Source organism: Leptodactylus fuscus, chromosome 1 (assembly GCF_031893055.1).
Source record: "Leptodactylus fuscus isolate aLepFus1 chromosome 1, aLepFus1.hap2, whole genome shotgun sequence".
Lineage (NCBI taxonomy): Eukaryota > Metazoa > Chordata > Amphibia > Anura > Leptodactylidae > Leptodactylus > Leptodactylus fuscus.
This window is the reverse complement of record NC_134265.1, coordinates 212115731-212132435: the sequence shown is the minus strand read 5'-3', so window position 1 is coordinate 212132435 and position 16705 is coordinate 212115731. Positions and strand designations below refer to the sequence as shown.

The 16705-nt window shown below is 43.9% G+C and overlaps 1 protein-coding gene across 1 annotated transcript in view; it reads right to left on the bottom strand.

Moving 5' to 3' along the window:
* The window catches only part of ADGRL3 (adhesion G protein-coupled receptor L3), an 877296-nt gene that overhangs the window by 518645 nt on the left and 341946 nt on the right, over positions 1-16705 (bottom strand). Inside the window, exon 9 of the mRNA XM_075282777.1 lies at positions 631-933. Within this exon, the coding sequence (XP_075138878.1) occupies positions 631-933 (303 nt within the window). The remainder of the gene's footprint in view (positions 1-630; positions 934-16705) is intronic.

Genomic DNA, 16705 nt, shown 5'->3' with positions numbered 1-16705 from the left:
CACTCTCAGCAGCCCTCATTATAATACTAACCACATCTCACTGTCCCCCTCCTTTTTTCCCTAACTAGCCGACTCACACATGTGTATTAGCTTGCTGCGTGCGTGTCGCTGATGATGCAACCAGAGAGGAGAAAGGTAAAAAGAAAAGCTAAGTATACCGAGCCTGTTGTAGTGAGAGGAGGGGACAGGAAGTAAAGAGACGAGTGGGGAGGACTTGAGACAGGAGGAGAGGGGATGGGAGAGAGTGGGGATATAGTATGTGACCCTGTCTCCAGAAGTGGCGAGACAGAGAGTCACAGGATACTATAAAGATCTGTCTGGGGTGGTCACACCCCAGCGATCACTTATATTATGATATATTATGGTAATAAAAGTGAATTATAAAGTAGATGGCCAAGGGGGCTTGGTTTAAAGTAAAAATTTATTTTTATCCCTTCAAGGTGTCATTTTTGATGATACATTCCCTTTTAATTTTGCCTTTGAACTGCAATAGAGATTTAAAACATAAATTCCATTATTACCCAACATTAAAGCCATGAAGAAATGCTTACAACTAACCATTCACAGAAATCGGTTTAATTTACTTTAATTAATTCCATGTAAGAAATATAAAAAAGAAATGAAACTTACCAACTGTCCCTAAAGGACATGGTTGTTTTGCTGTTTGTCCTTGTCGAGTTTTAAACCATGTGATATCACGTGCTGCTATGGCCTCGCAACTTTCTATACCTATAGCAGGCAACTGTGATGAAACAGGGATTGACCGTGTAGTGACTTCAGTACGAATTTCAGTTGTGGGAGATAATGTAGATGTGTTCCTAAAGGATAGTGTCGATATAGAAGTTGTTTTTCCTGTGCTGGTAGATGTAATCCGGTAACTCGTAGAAGAAATTGCTGTACTAGCACCATTATACTGACGTGTTGGATAAAGTTCTAAACAAAAATAAAAAAACACAAATATTAATAAATCACTCTCCAACCAAAAACACTAGTATTTCTAAAAGCATGGTAAAACTGGTTTTCTGGTATCGAGAAGCTATGCATAGATGATAGCTACTTCAGAGGTGAGGGTCTGATGGATGGGACGCCCACTGATAACACAGTAAAATTGTATGAATGGAGTTGCTATTTACTATATCGGGAAGTACCATACAGAATCAGCGCAGTGGTAGGGCACACGATCGACCTCCAGCTCCATTCAGATAAGGAAACAGCCGGAAGATGCCACGGGGACGCTGCACGGAGAAGACTTCTAAAGGTAAGAGAAGAACCAGCGTTGATTGGCAGAATGTATAGCATTCTGCCAATCAACGCTGGTTCTGCATCGAACCTTAAACTTCAAACAGCTAGTAGTGTTCGATCGAGTACAAGTATTTCGAATACCATAGTATTCGATCAAACACCTACTCGATCGAACACTACTCGCTCATCTCTAATAATGTTCACAAGATATGAAGTCAGTTCTAATCTCTTTGTTTTGTGTAGCATCCACTAGCATGAAACCTGGAAGGTCATGGCATCCATTTTATCAGACTGTGCTAACATAATTGCAAACTAAAATGGATAACACAGACAACCATGTGTTAACTCATGTATTGCTTAAGCACGTATTTATCATTTGTAAACGCCCATTTTGTACTCTGACCAATGATAATTCATATTTCTATGTGATGTAGTTTGTTATGCTTAAATTAGCATACAGCCATTATTTCTCTATAAAAGCTAAGTAACATGTAATAAACTTTAGAGCACTTAGATATACATCTGGCTATGTGTCACTTTGTGTTCTCCCCGTGCATATTTGTGTATATGTGTGTATATTTACGTATATTTGTGTGTATAAAGTATACATGTGTGTTTAATGTGTAATATGTATATGCACAGAACAGCACATAAATCATTTACACGTTATGTACATCTGAGGCACATATACATGTTTGAGACATGTTTTTGCAGTGTGTCACCATATTATTTCCACAACATAGGGTTACAGTGCTTCGATTCCACCTTGACTCCTATCCTCTTTCTGCAGTATTCCTTCTGCATTCCTCTTATACTTAATAATGGGTAAGCAGCCACATTTCATGTATAATAAGGCATGTTTTAAGAATTTAATTTCTTGTTTTTTATTCACTTGCTTATTTGATATTAGTTGTATATATGAGGCTACATGCGCATGATCTTCAGCATATACCTAGTCCAAGGTAAAAATGATACGGACCACACATAGATGAAGTGCCTCCACGGTCCCTATCTTATAATAGATCTGCCCCATTATGTGTACATCATTACATTGTAGTTTTCACAGAGTACAACACATATAGTAATAATCATTGACATACTGGGAGGCCAAGAAGATATGAAGAGAGTCATATGTCTACAGTCATGGTTGTAAGTGTTGGCACCCCTGAAATGTTTGCAGAAAATGAAGTATTTCTCCCAGAAAATTATTTCAATTTCACATGTATTGTTAAACACAATATACATTTGTGTGTATTGGAACAACACAAAAAAAAACTACTTATTTTCATAAACAACATTTTCACACAAATAACAGGTGTGGGCAATATAAAAATCACACCCGATACTAGATAAAAAGGAGAGAAGCTGACTCAATCTTTGCATTGTGTACCACACTAAGCATGGCTAACAGAAAGAGGAGAAAAGAAGGGTCTGAGGACTTGAGAACCAAAATTGAAGCTGTGCTGCAGGCTCAACTTGCATCAGTGTCAGCGTAAGCTATCCATCGATATTTGAAATTAAATGAATCGCTACGGCAGGAGACCCAGATAGACCCCACTGCTAACATATAGATATAAAAAAGCTAGACTGCAGTTTGTCAAAATGTCCATGAATAAGCCAAAGCCATTCTGGGAAAACGTTGTGGATAAATGAGACAAAAGATAAAGCCTTTTTGTAAAGCACATCATTCTACTGTTTACCGAAAAAAGAATGAGGCCTACAAAAACAAAGTACACAGTACCAATAGGTAAATATGTTGGAGGTTCAGAGATTTTGCTTTTCGTTTTGCTGCCTCTGGCACTGGATGCCTTGACTGTGTGTGAGGCATCATGAAATCTAAAGATTACCAAAGGATTTTGGGTTACAATGTAGGGCCCAGTGTCAGAAAGATAGGTTTGTGTCCTGGGCCAAGGGTCTTCTAGAAGGAGAATGACCACAAATATACTTCAAAAAGCATTCAGAAGTGGATGGAAACAAAGTGCTGGAGAGTTCAGAAGTGGCTAGGAATGAGTTTGGATCTAAATCTCATCGAAAACCTGTGGAGAGATCTTTAAATAGCTTTTAAGAGAAGGCACCCTTCAAATATGAGACACCTGGAGCAGATTGTAATAGAAGAATAGTCCAAAATTGCAGTTGAGAGGTGTAAGGAACTTGCTGATGGTTATAGGAAGTGACTGAATTAAATTATTTACAAAGGGAGTGCAACGAGATATTACGGTAAGGGTGCCAATAATTTTTTTCGACTCATTTTTGGAGTTTTGCGGGAAGTTATATAATTTTTAGCTTTGTTTTCTATTTTTTTGTATTGTCCCAATGCACACAAAAAACCTCAAACATTTGTAAAACAAAATACCGTATATACTCGAGTATAAGCCGAGTTTTTCAGCTCAGTTTTTGGGCTGCAAAAATTTTGCCTCGGCTTATATTCAGGTCATTACGGTAATACCGTAGTTACAGACCCGGCATACAGACATGGGGGTTTGTGCCGGGCCGCAGCATCGTCACGCTCCTGGCAGAAGTACCGGGGCCTTCTAGCAGAAGTACCGTAAGTACTTCTGTAGTTTGTGTCTGGATGCTGGGTCTGTACTGCGTAGTCTGTAGCTATAATGGCGACCGCTCTGTTCCAGAGCGGTCGCCATTAGAATCGGCACCTCCACTGTAACTGTTACAGTGATAATGGTGGAGTTACAGTGGAGATGCCGCCATGCCCCTGGAGAGAGCGGACGCGACCGCTCTCTCAAATGCGGCCCTGAAGCGCTGGGGTGATCCCCGGCTGCCAGCAGGAGCGCGTACCTCGGCCGCCGGAGCTGAAGGAGAGATCCCCGGCAGGAGCACGTACCTGAAGACCTCGGCATGCAAAAGAAAAGCCGGCTGTCGGCAGAAGCGCTGAGGGGAAATCCAGGCAGCCGAATCTGCCGGGGATTCCCCACAGCGCTTTTGCCGGTGGCCGGCCACAGTTCCCCTTCAGGTCCGGCGACAGAGGTCTTCTTTCAGGTCCACGCTCCTGCCTGCGTCCGGGGATTCCCCTCAGCTCCTCTGTAAAGGCTCCCCAGCTGCAGTACTTTTCTTTTGCAGGCTGCTCTATGCAGCCTGCAAAAGAAATTATGATTTTTGCAGTGTATTGCAATGCATTAGCATTGTAATGCATTGCATTAGTGATCAGACCCCCTGGGGTTCAAGACCCCTAGGGGGGTCTAATAAATGCAAAAAAAAAAAAAAATTAAGTAAAAAAATAAATAATAAAGTATAAAAAATTCAAATCACCCCCCCCCCCCCTTTCCCTAGAACACATATAAAACAAATACTGTGAAACATATAGTATACACATTAGGTAGCCCTTTGTCCGAAAACCCCGCTCTACCAATCTATAAAAATATTTTTTGTGTACGGTAAACGCTGTAGCTGGAAAACAAAGTTGTCTAACTGCCCCTTCCCTGAGACTGATTTTTTTCCCCCACTTGGAATTCAGCCTGGCTGAATATAGGGGATCTGCAGTGCTCCTATTCCGTCGTGAAGGGGTTAATAGGAGCACTGCAGATACCCTATATTCAGCCAGGCTGAATTCCAAGAGGGGGAAAAAACCCAGTCCTCAAGCTCAGGGAAGGGGAGGACAGACAACCAAAACGCCCCCTCCCCTTCCCCAGCACCCAGCAACTACTGCACCCAAAAACTCCGACCATTTTAATTTTTGAAATTTTCCAGTAGCTGCTGCATTTTTTCCCTAGGCTTATACTCGAGTCAATAAGTTTTCCAAGTTTTTGGTGGTAAAATTAGGGGGTTCGGCTTATATTCGGGTCGGCATATACTCGAGTATATACGGTAAGTGTAATTTCAGTAATTTTCTGGTAGAAATACCTTTTCTGGAAAAATTTACAGGGTGCAACACTTACGGCCATAACTATATTTTTGCTTTCTCGTCTTATCGACATTCGTTTGCATATCAAGATGATTTCCACACGTTTCATATAGTTAATTTAGGGAACTGGAGGAGAGTATACTAACATGAAGTATAATGTGTTACGAGAAAACAATCTCAAAATCACTTGTGTAAGTTAAAGCGTCTCAAAGTTATTGCCATTTAAAGTGACACATGTTATTTGATGGACCAAACGTTTTTGTTTTTTTGCAATATTTGCATACTGCACACTGTTTGAGATCTTGGTAAGATTGCAATTCTATATTTGTATTAGTATTTTGGTGCTTTAATGTGGTATATGTATTAATGGTTATTTGTGTCTTGATTAAATTTAGTACTATACAATATTTATTTATGTAACAGGGATATAGTATACTAAGGGTTAAAATCTTGAATTGAGAGGTGGGGTAAATCCGGTATTTAAGAGTGTCTTGCAGTTGATATTGTTAGGCTATGAGTAAGGGACATATTATGCGGTCCCGAAAAGCGTAAGCTTTTTTCCTTGTATTTTTGCATTCTGGATCCATTCTGTTAAACTATTTTAATATGATTTAAGTAAAAGTCAAGTTTTATTTAAATTTTTTTTGGCGCTGGATTTTTTTATTTAAAAATTACAACAGCTGAAAAAAAGACTCCCATTGAAGTCAATGGGAGTCTTTTTTTTTAGCACTGATTCTCATGCGAGTTATCGTGCCAGAATCAGCGCCACTTTATTCCGTGTGAACAGACCCTTAGGGTTTCAAAGAAATAAACCAAACATCTGTTAATATAATGCATTAAAATATTTATTAATGTACCAAATGCTGCCAGAAACCGATTGAGGTCAGATTCCCAATGGGACAAGCAAGCTGGTTTAGTCTGTTCAGAAGGGGTAGTAAGAAGTTTATAATTCTATAAACTTAACATAAGGAACTTTGATAGGGTCCACTGGACTTATCTTGATCGTCTCCTTAACATAAGGAACAACTTAAGGTGTCCCTCCGAGTAGAGCTGTCCCACCGTGCATATGCCGCTCTCCACCCACTTCCTCAGATCTAAATGTGGAACGCAGACAAGTAGGCTAATGGCAGGTCTAATACGGGGGCTAGATCTTTAATTGACACATGAGAACACAGATAGTTCCAAGCCCACACTGAGGGTTTCAGAGCCAGTAGAGGGAGGCTACGCTCCAAGGGGGGAGACCACCTAGACCGGAGGAGACCTGCCAGGGGCATATCCAAGACGGACTCCTCAACTTCATCCAACTGCACTGGGCCACCATCCCCTTAGTTGTTCCAAAATAGTTGCAATAAAGTATTTTTTGATGTCCAGGACGCTAGCGCCACCCCTACACCAATGTCTTGTCATAACATGGAGTCTAATTCTTGGCCGTTTCCCATCCCAGATGAAGGTGGACAACACTCTCTGGCATTTGCTTAGATAGGAATCAGGTAGCGGGATCACTACCGTCCGAAACATATACAATATGATAGGGAGTACCATCATTTTTACCACTGAGATTCTGCTAGCCCAGGACAGCATCAGTTTCTTATATCCAGACAACAGAGCAGTTACTTTATCCAACAAGGGAACATAATTACGGGAGAAAAGGGAGGGGCTAGGTGATGTCAATGAAATGCCCAAGTAAGTAATTGATTCATTACTCCACTGGAAGGGAAAAAGTCTGCTTATCTCCTCACATAAAGAGGAGTCGAGACCTATAGGCAACATTTGGGACTTGGAGATATTGACTTTATAATATGACACCCTGCCAAAAGCATCCAATGCGGAAGCAATTGCCCACAGAGAGGGTATGGGGTCAGCCAAAAATAGAAGTAAATCATCAGCATATAACCCGATCTTATGTTGCTGACAGCCCACCTGAATGCCTGTAATGACATCACTAGATCTAATAAGCTCAGGCAATGGTTCCATAACTAAGGCAAATATAATGGGCGAGAGGGGACATCCTTGTCTAGTCCCATTAGAGATTTGAAAGGGGTCAGACAGGAAGCTGGTGGACAACACCTGCGTCAACGGGCAAGAGTACAGAGCTAGCACTGCAGCTTTAAACACATTGCCCAGGCTGAATACATCAAGGAGACGATTAAGATAAGTCCAGTGGACCCTATAAAAGGCCTTTTCGGTGTCAAGGGCCAGCAGAAGCGATGGAATGCGCTCCCGCTCAGCCCTCTGAATGAGATTAATAAACCTATGGGTGCCTTCTGGCGCCTGTCGACCCATGATGAATCCCACCTGGTCCGGTTTAACTACATGGGGGAGAAGACGCACTAGGTATTCCGCCAAAATTTTGGCATACGACTTTACATCCACATCCAACAAGGAAATTGGTCTGAAATTAGCTGGTGTGGTCAGGGCCTTGCCAGGTTTAGGGAGAGTGACTACTGTAGCAACCAGCATCTCCTCCGGAAATTTCTGATCTTCCGTGGCTTTTCTAAACACATTCAATAGATAGGGCACTAAAACTGTTAGGTACTTTTTATAGTATATTCCCGTGAAACCATCTGGCCCTGGAGATTTTATTGGTTTCAAAGAGGTGACTGCTTGCTGTCATGCTAATAGGGATATCAGGGAAGCCAGCGCTTGGGCCTGGTCAGGGGAAAGACGAGGCAAGGAAACCGAGTAAAGGAAGCCATCTATTTCCACTGTGGAGGGCTGATAGGTTCCCGTGTAGATAGGCAATGCTGGACTTGGGATTGTTTAATTTTCTTCGCCAGAAATTAGCTAGCTTTATTATTATGGATATAGGCCTGGCATTGGAATCTTTTAAATGCTAGATCCTGTTGACGAGCCAGTAAGCCCTGCAGCTGTAGCTTCCTGATATCTAAAGATACAGCAGGAGAGGGATTGTATTTATTAGTAGCGGATAGAGTCGCTATGCAACCAATTAGAAAGTCAATATATTTGGTGCGCTGCTTCTTAGCCCTAGAACAAGCCTATATCAGGATCCCGCGCATAAACACCTTATGGGCATTCCATTGAGTGAAGGGATTCGAGGTGGACGGGGCATTGATTGTAAAAAAAAGTCTTTAAGTTCCCTGAGAAGGCGTTCGCTATAAGAGGGGTGGTCAAGGATATAATCATTAAGCTTCCACTGGGAAGGTAAGGCCGTGGTGAACTTTTCCTGCAAGTCCAGAGATACTGGGGCATGATCTGTCCAAGTTATTAAGCCAATATGGGATGAGACAGTTACGTATAGTCTCGTTCACTGCCATGTTGACACCTCCACACATCATAAAATCCCAGTTCTAGGAGAGACTACAAAATAGGAGACTTCCTACGTGGATTGGATAACTCGAGCGAGTTATCAACAAGGCAGTTGTAGTCGCCACCAATAATCAAGATACCCATAGTGAAGGCCTGAATCTTGGGTAAAGTAGATTTCCAGTAGGAGGACTGAGACTGATTGGGTAAATAGACAGTGACTGGGGTATAACGCACATTATTAATCACACAGTTAACCCCTACATAGCGACCCTTAGAATCTGATACAGTTGAGCTATGCATGAGATCAAGAAAATTTTAGGAGAAAAAAAACACAAAGAACATAACATCCAATAACAATAAAGTCATAGCATTTATGCACGCCATATAACCTGTGAGGTGTGGGGAAAAAAAAGAAAGGGTTAATCAATAAAGTCCATCTTTCGCCTTGAGATGTAGCTAGAACCTGCAGAAACACATCACGGGTCTCTGGCCATATGCCAGTCCTTGGAGAGACGTGGAGGGCGAGCTGAGCCTGTCAGCTTCGGATCCGCATCTGCCAAAGCTAAGTGCCACTTTCGCAGAAGGGTCATCGCAGAATCCACAGAAGGGATCGAGTGAATAATCCCATTCCTGAAAACCAAGAGCTTCATAGGGAAGCCCCAGCGGTAGTTATACCATGCTCAAGAAGAATTTTAGTCACGGGGCCTAGATCCCGTCTTGCTTGATGTGTCGCAACAGACAAATCCGGGAACAGAGAAATCATAGAGAAGGGTGCCGAGAGTTGGTCGCATTTACGGGCTTCAGCAAGGATGGAGTCCTTGATGTGCTAAAAATTCACCCTCACTAAGGTATCTCTGGGAGCATCTGTGGGGGCCAAGTTGGCCTTGGGAATTCTGTGAGCTCTGTCCAAGGTGAGATCCAATTCGGACAAATTTGGAAGAATCTTTTTAAATAGACGCTTTACGAATCCTGGGACGTCAATGGAGGCAATGTCCTCCAGTATGCCCCTGATCTTAATGTTGTTCCGTCTTGAACGGTCTTTGGCATCTGTCACTTTGGTTTTGAGCCAGCGCACCTCTGCCCCTAGGTTACTGTGCGCATCTACAAGCTCGTTGTGAGCTGTGGAAAATTCAGACATTTTGAGTTCTATAAGATCTGTTCTCTCGCCCAGCTCATCAATGTTGCCCTGGAGTTTCTCCACCAAGACATTAACATGCCTTGCAAACCCGGACTGGAGTAAGAGTAGCATGCCCTTCAGAGTGTCGCAGGTGATTGGCTCAGATGACGCCGGGAATTCAGAGAGGTCAACATGATCCAGCACAGAGGCAGTGGTGAGGGCAGAGCTGTGAGATTTACCATACCTCTTACTTGCAGGTCCCCTACCAGAGGGAGAGGCAGTAGGCGAGTTGTTATGACCCCTTGTATGACCTTCCGAAGCACTGCCAGAGGCAACGGCAGGGGGTGAGACACTGTCAGTAGAGTTCATAGAGTCCTGCGAGGATAGGGCTACAGAGATTGGAGTAGCAGCCCGGGGATGGGAAGTCGGGCCCCACGTTGCTTGGCTGTCAGAAGCGTGTTGGGCAAAAAAGTCAGTTAGCTTCCTAGGGGCCCTAGAAGAAGAGGACTTCCTTCTGGTCATGGTTCCCAGAGAGAGGGCGCAATAAAATATGAGAAAGGCAGATAGTCGAATGAGGCGAGCAATATGAGGCAGTAGGCAGCAGGCCGGGTGCAGTGAGCCGCTATAGGTGAAAAGATGGAAGGGCTAGTTAAACATAAAGAGAGTCCATCATTGTGCTAGTCGGGCCACAAAAAGTCTAAGCCATCAGTAATAAAAGTCTGCAAAAACACACAGATATCTGGGGACTCAGCACAGGGAGGGTGAGCAGCCCCCCTGATATTTGTGTAGGTGCTCTATACTCGCCTCCCCGTCGAACGGCGGCAGGATAGGAGCGACTGTGGCCAGGAGGAGCAACAGAGGAATGTCACTGAAGTCACTCAGAGACCTGAGAGGAGCTCACCTGGACCAAATGTGTAGCTGTGAATGAGCTGCTTTCTGAATTGGAGCCATCCTGCAATGAGGGGATCAGCCTCTGTGGGCATAATTTATCTTTGGGGAAGCTAAAAAATAGCAATGCCCACAATGAAAGTGAATTCTGGGTGTCCGCTGTGCTATACTATGAAGACTCGACATTCGACATACTATTATTTTTTTTTATTTTTTTTTTAAATGTAGATTGTGAGCCCGACATGGAGCTCACAATGTACATTTTTCCCTATCAGTATGTCTTTTTTGGAATATGGGATGGAAATCCATGCAAACACGGGGAGAACATACAAACTCCTTGCAGACGGTTTTATGCCCTTGGTGGGATTTGAACACCAGGACTCCAGCGCTGCAAGGTTGCAGTGCTAACCACTGAGCCACCATGTGGCCCCATATTCGACATACTATTATGATGGATGTGAGGATGTCAGGAATGTGTCACCATATTCTTTTTTTTTTTTTTTTTTTTACTGAAAACAGCAATTGAAATATATCACTTGTTTCTATTCTGTTATTATTTTCTGATTGTAGATTTTTGTATTATATTTTCTGTACATGAATATGGGGACTGCTTCTTTACCTGAGCTTTTCCTCTGCTCTGTTAAAAGCATTTACTGGTATACTTTACAGCATTGTCATAGCCGTAACAAACATAGTTTGGAGCTGACTCATTGAAATATATAGGAGCATTTTCTAGGCATGTTTTATGCAGGGAAGATAAGTAGATAAGTGGTGCCATTATCATGTATCTCTAGGGTATTAAAGGCACCTTTTCCATCAGGAAGGTACCAGAGCAATAAGATTCCTAGCTATCTACTTTAACTGAAATTTTTGTACTTTTTGCTGTTTGTTGTGATTACCGGTCTTGAATTCTGCCTGTTTACCTGAATCTGCACCTATGCAGCCTGCTCTCTCCTCTGTTTAATGTGAAAAGCTAACTCTGCTGCCCTGACCATGGTCTGTCACTGTCTACATCCTTGTTGGAACCTTTGGAACCCAGGTCAGCAGTATCCAAGGCACATTTTGTTATGGTTTGTGCAAAGCATGTTAAAATATGTATACAGGTCATACATTTAAAAGGTGTAACTAGCCAAGACTGGGTCCCATAGCAAACTTTTCATTTGGGCCCCACACATCATGCATCCCTTTTACCATACCTCCCAACCGTCCCGATCTCCGCGGGACAGTCACGATTTGGGTGACATGTCCCGCGGTCCCGGTTGGAGGGAGGTATGTCCAGAGGACGCAGATCTGAGTTGAACACATATGATGCTGAAGCAAGGAGCTGACACAGGTCAGCTCCTCGCTTCGCCGCTGCGCGCCTCTCTCGCTGACACATGCGGCTGAAGGAAGGAGCTGATACAGGTCAGCGCCTCGCTTCGCCGTTGCGTGTCTCTCTCGCTGACACATGTGGCTGAAGGAAGGAGCTGATACAGGTCAGCTCCTCGCTTCGCCTCGCTTCGCCGCTGCCGCCGGCTCCTCATCCCGTCTGCAAGCCAGGAGCTGGGGGCAGTGGCGAAGCGAGGAGCTGACACAGGTCAGCTCCTTCCTTCAGCCACACGTGTCAGCGAGAGAGGCGCGCAGAGAGCGGCGAGGGAGCAGAGGAGAAGGTAAGTTTAATGTGGAGGTGGAACATGAATCTGGGGGAGGATGAAGGAGAGGACGGCATGACACTGGGGGCAGATGAAGGAGGGGACGGCATGACACTGGGGGCAGAGATGTGGGGACATGAATCTGGGGCAGAGATGGGGACATGAATCTGGGGGCAGAGATGGGGGACATGAATCTGGGGGCAGAGATGGGGGACATGAATCTGGGGGCAGAGATGGGGGACATGAATCTGGGGGCAGAGATGGGGGGACATGAATCTGGGGCAGAGATGGGGGGGACATGAATCTGGGGGCAGAGATGGGGGACATGAATCTGGGGGCAGAGATGGAGGGGACATGAATCTGGGGGCAGAGATGGAGGGGACATGAATCTGGGGGCAGAGATGGAGGGGGGACATGAATCTGGGGGCAGAGGGGGGGCATGAATCTGGTGGCAGAGATGGAGGGGGGACATGAATCTGGGGGCAGAGATGGAGGGGACATGAATCTAGGGGCAGAGATGGAGAGGGGACATGAATCTGGGGGGACATGAATCTGGGGGCAGAGATGGGGGGACATGAATCTGGGGGCAGAGATGGGGGACATGAATCTGGGGGCAGAGATGGAGGGGACATGAATCTGGGGGAAGAGATGGAGGGGACTTGAATCTGGGGACATGAATCTGGGGGCAGAGATGGAGGGGACATGAATCTGGGGGCAGAGATGGAGGGGGGACATGTATCTGGGGGCAGAGATGGAGGGGACATGAATCTGGGGGCAGAGATGGGGGACATGAATCTGGGGGCAGAGATGGAGGGGACTTGAATCTGGGGACAGAGATGGAGGGGACATGAATCTGGGGGCAGAGATGGAGGGGACATGAATCTGGGGGCAGAGATGGAGGGACATGAATCTGGGGCAGAGATGGAGGGGACATGAAACTGGGGGCAGAGATGGAGGGGGGACATAAATCTGGGGGCAGAGATGGAAGGGACATGAATCTGGGGGCAGAGATGGAGGGACATGAATCTGGGGGCAGAGATGGGGGACATGAATCTGAGGGCAGAGATGGGGGACATGAATCTGGGGGCAGAGATGGAGGGGACATGAATTTGGGGGCAGAGATGGGGGACATGAATCTGAGGGCAGAGATGGAGGGGGACATGAATCTGGGGGCAGAGATGGAGGGGACATGAATCTGGGGGCAGAGATGGAGGGGGGACATGAATCTGGGGGAAGAGATGGAGGGGACATGAATCTGGGGGCAGGGATGGAGGGGACATGAATCTGGGGGCAGAGATGGAGGGACATGAATCTGGGGGCAGAGATGGAGGGGACATGAAACTGGGGGCAGAGATGCAAGGGGGACATGAAACTGGGGGCAGATGAAGGGTGTATATGAAACTGGGGGAGAGATAGAGGGGGGCATATAATTTACGGGTGACTGTAGGAGGATTATACTGTGTGTGGGCACATGAAAAATTTACGAGTGGGCGGAGTCAACACAAAATATAGCCCCTCTACACAGTATAGGATCCTATTATGGCCCCTCCACATAATATAATGTCACACAGTGGCCCTTATGGTATTTTCTACAAATATTGCAAAAATTGGGGGTTTGGCCAAATCTGAAATATTTGGGGATCACCACTCACAAACTATTCCTACACTCTGGGGTCTCTTTAGACCAAAGTATAATGAGCGGAGACTCAGGGAAGGTGATTAAACATAATAACAGTTTTACCTGCCTCTTATGTGCACCAACGTCACAGGTTGCTGAGGCCTGTAATTGGGCCTCAGCGGTCACATTAGTTGTGCTGGCATCATGATGCATAGAGATGCTGGTGTAACCTGTGACCACTGTTTTATTTCAGAAGTGTTCAGTCCTAACAAAACTGCCTGACGAACCTTGTGAGATGCGGTCATGGGCCCCGTAGCAGCCGATACAGCTTATATGGTAGTAGTTCCACCACTGATAGCCACTTGGCCATGTCCCAAGAACTATATCGGTAAAACTAATCATGAAATTAAACAACAGATTATCAACCATGTTGCAGAGGCAAGAAGATCATTCCCTGAGTAAACATATTTGGTTCATGGTTCATGATGGAGACCCTAGGTATCTAATATTCCAAGTGATCAAGAAAATTTGTCCTTTAGAGGGGGAAATTTGGATCAAAAGATCTGCTTTTGTGTGGGATCAAGCTTAGCATCTTGCGTACTAGGTAATCTCCTCTGCCCCTTCCTATGACCTCAAAAATACAGTCAGGGACGTGAGCGATCTGGGGGATGCCCTTGGAAAATTTGTGTATCTGTATAATCATACTGACCCACTGAATAAATGTAGAATGTTACTGTTACCACATAGTGAACAATGTAAAAACAAAACTCATAAAATAATGCTTACATTTGGTTACCTTGCCTCTCAAAAAAAGTATACATAGTGAACCCTGAATAGAGTTAAAAAGTCACTAAAGCCATAAGGGAAATTGTGTACAGATGAAAGCCAAAAAGCAATGACAACATTGCTCATCAATGGCAACAACTCCTCCCAAAAAGTGAATAAAAAGAGATCAAAATGTTCTGTGTCTCCTAAAATTGTAGCAATAAAAACTTTAAAAAATAAACCCGTTCGCACACTGTGGCACAGGAGGCGTGTTCAATTTGATTCTTTGCTTAGACTTTTCTGTAGCTCTTTCTTTGTGAACACTGTTCTATTACTACTCCTCTGTAATTGAATTTCCACCAAACCCATCTCCTGTACCTTGTTTCCCTCTGTTCATCAAATAGTTAATCTTAGCCTTGCCTGTATGATTGACAACCTGTCTACCAATCATTCTGGGGAAGGTCCTGGGCTACCTATATACAAGTCATCAGCCCACACAGGTTTGCTGGCTATTTTGACTCTGCCTTGTGACTTTGTCCTCACTAGCTTCCTGCTTCTCTTACTATTGTATTACTGACCTCTGACCTTTGGCTTCCCTTGTGACGACTACTTTTTTGGATTATATGATTTTGCACTGTTTTGGGTTAAACCCTTGGCTTGCTGACTCCTCTTCTGTTTGGTTTGTCTTGTTCTGTGTAGCACTTATTTCTAGGAAGGGTTTTGCCACCCAGTTGCTCCAGTCATTAGGACAGTGTGGCAATTAAGTAGGGACATCAGTTGGGTCATGTTTAGGGTTCACTGTCTCCCCCTGCTCCCATTGTTCCAGCAGCAGTGCTAGGGAATTGCACAACTAGCAATTCCCTTACAATAAACATTTCACTAATACCTTATGAAAAATGCAATAAAAATGAACCCAAAAAATAATCCCATAATTGCTTATTTTTATACACTTTGCCTTTCAATAAACAGATTAAAAAGTGAGCAGAAAGTCGTATATACCCCAAATTGGTACCAATGAAAAAGTAAAGTCATCCTGGGAAAATTAACCGGTTGATTTTATGGCTGGCGGTCCTGGTTTCTGAAGACTGGCCTATTGTAAAAATACGGCCGGTCTTCAGAGACCCCCTTGACAAGGATCGGAGCGGGTGTTAGCCATTACTAACAGCTAACACCCACCTTGGTAACGTCCGGTCGGAGCTGAGTGCTGACGGGAGTTTTAGCCCCTTAGATGCCACCGTCAAACATGACAGCGGGATCCAAGGGGTTCTGACAAGTTTCTGTGCCCCTTGGCACCACCCACGGCGATATCGGGGGGTGCCAGTATCAGTAAGATGCAGCCTGGGTTGTGGCCAGTGACCCCAGGCTGTCTGGTGCCCCCAGTACCTGGTTGATCCTGCCAGTGAAAGAGGAAGTGAGCAGTCTCGTGTCTTGTATAGAGATGAGCGAATACTATTCAAAACTGCCATTTCAAACAGCACACTCCCATAGGAATGAATGGATGCAGCCTGTGCCGGGGTCTGGCCTCTTTACCCTCTGCGCGCCGGCTGCGTCCTTTCATTCTAATGGCAGTTTCAAATAGTACTCGCTCATCTCTACTTTTGTAATAATAAAGAATCAGTTAATGCTTTATCAAAGCATCAACTGATTCAAGTGTCCTAAAGAATGATGATTTATGGGGGTTTCTAATATATAGGCTTTTATAATCCTCTTCAGAACTGAAGTTGTCCCTAAAAAATTTATTTGGGAAATTTTCTTGTAAATCTAAAAAATCCCTGTTACACTTCAAAGCCTTCTAACATGCAAAATATATTAAAGGACAATTAAAAGATGATGCCAATATAAAGCAGAGATATTGTAGATAATATTTATTCATATATTTGGGAGGTATGACTATTTGCCTGAAAAGTAGAGCATTTCACATTTTGAAAATTGCAATTTTTTTTTTCTTCAAAATTTCCATCAAATGTATAAATTTTTTTAGAAATAAATTCAAAAATGTTGATCACTGTTTACCACTAACATGAAGTACAATGTGTCACGAAAAAAAAAGCAATCTCAGAATCACTTGTGTAAGTTATAGAGTCTCAAAGTTACTGCTATATAAAGTGACACATGTCAGTTTTGAAAAATGAGTTCTGGTCCATAAGGTACTTTTAGGCTTGGTCCTTAACTGGTTAAGTGTGATATAACTCTCAGAATATGGTGACACAAACTAAATATTCATAATTCCTTAATAATAAAACTCACTAATTTACATTTACTTTGTTATATTCATCACTATGAAACCTAAACAGTATTAAAGATCTCTTCCACAAAAAAGT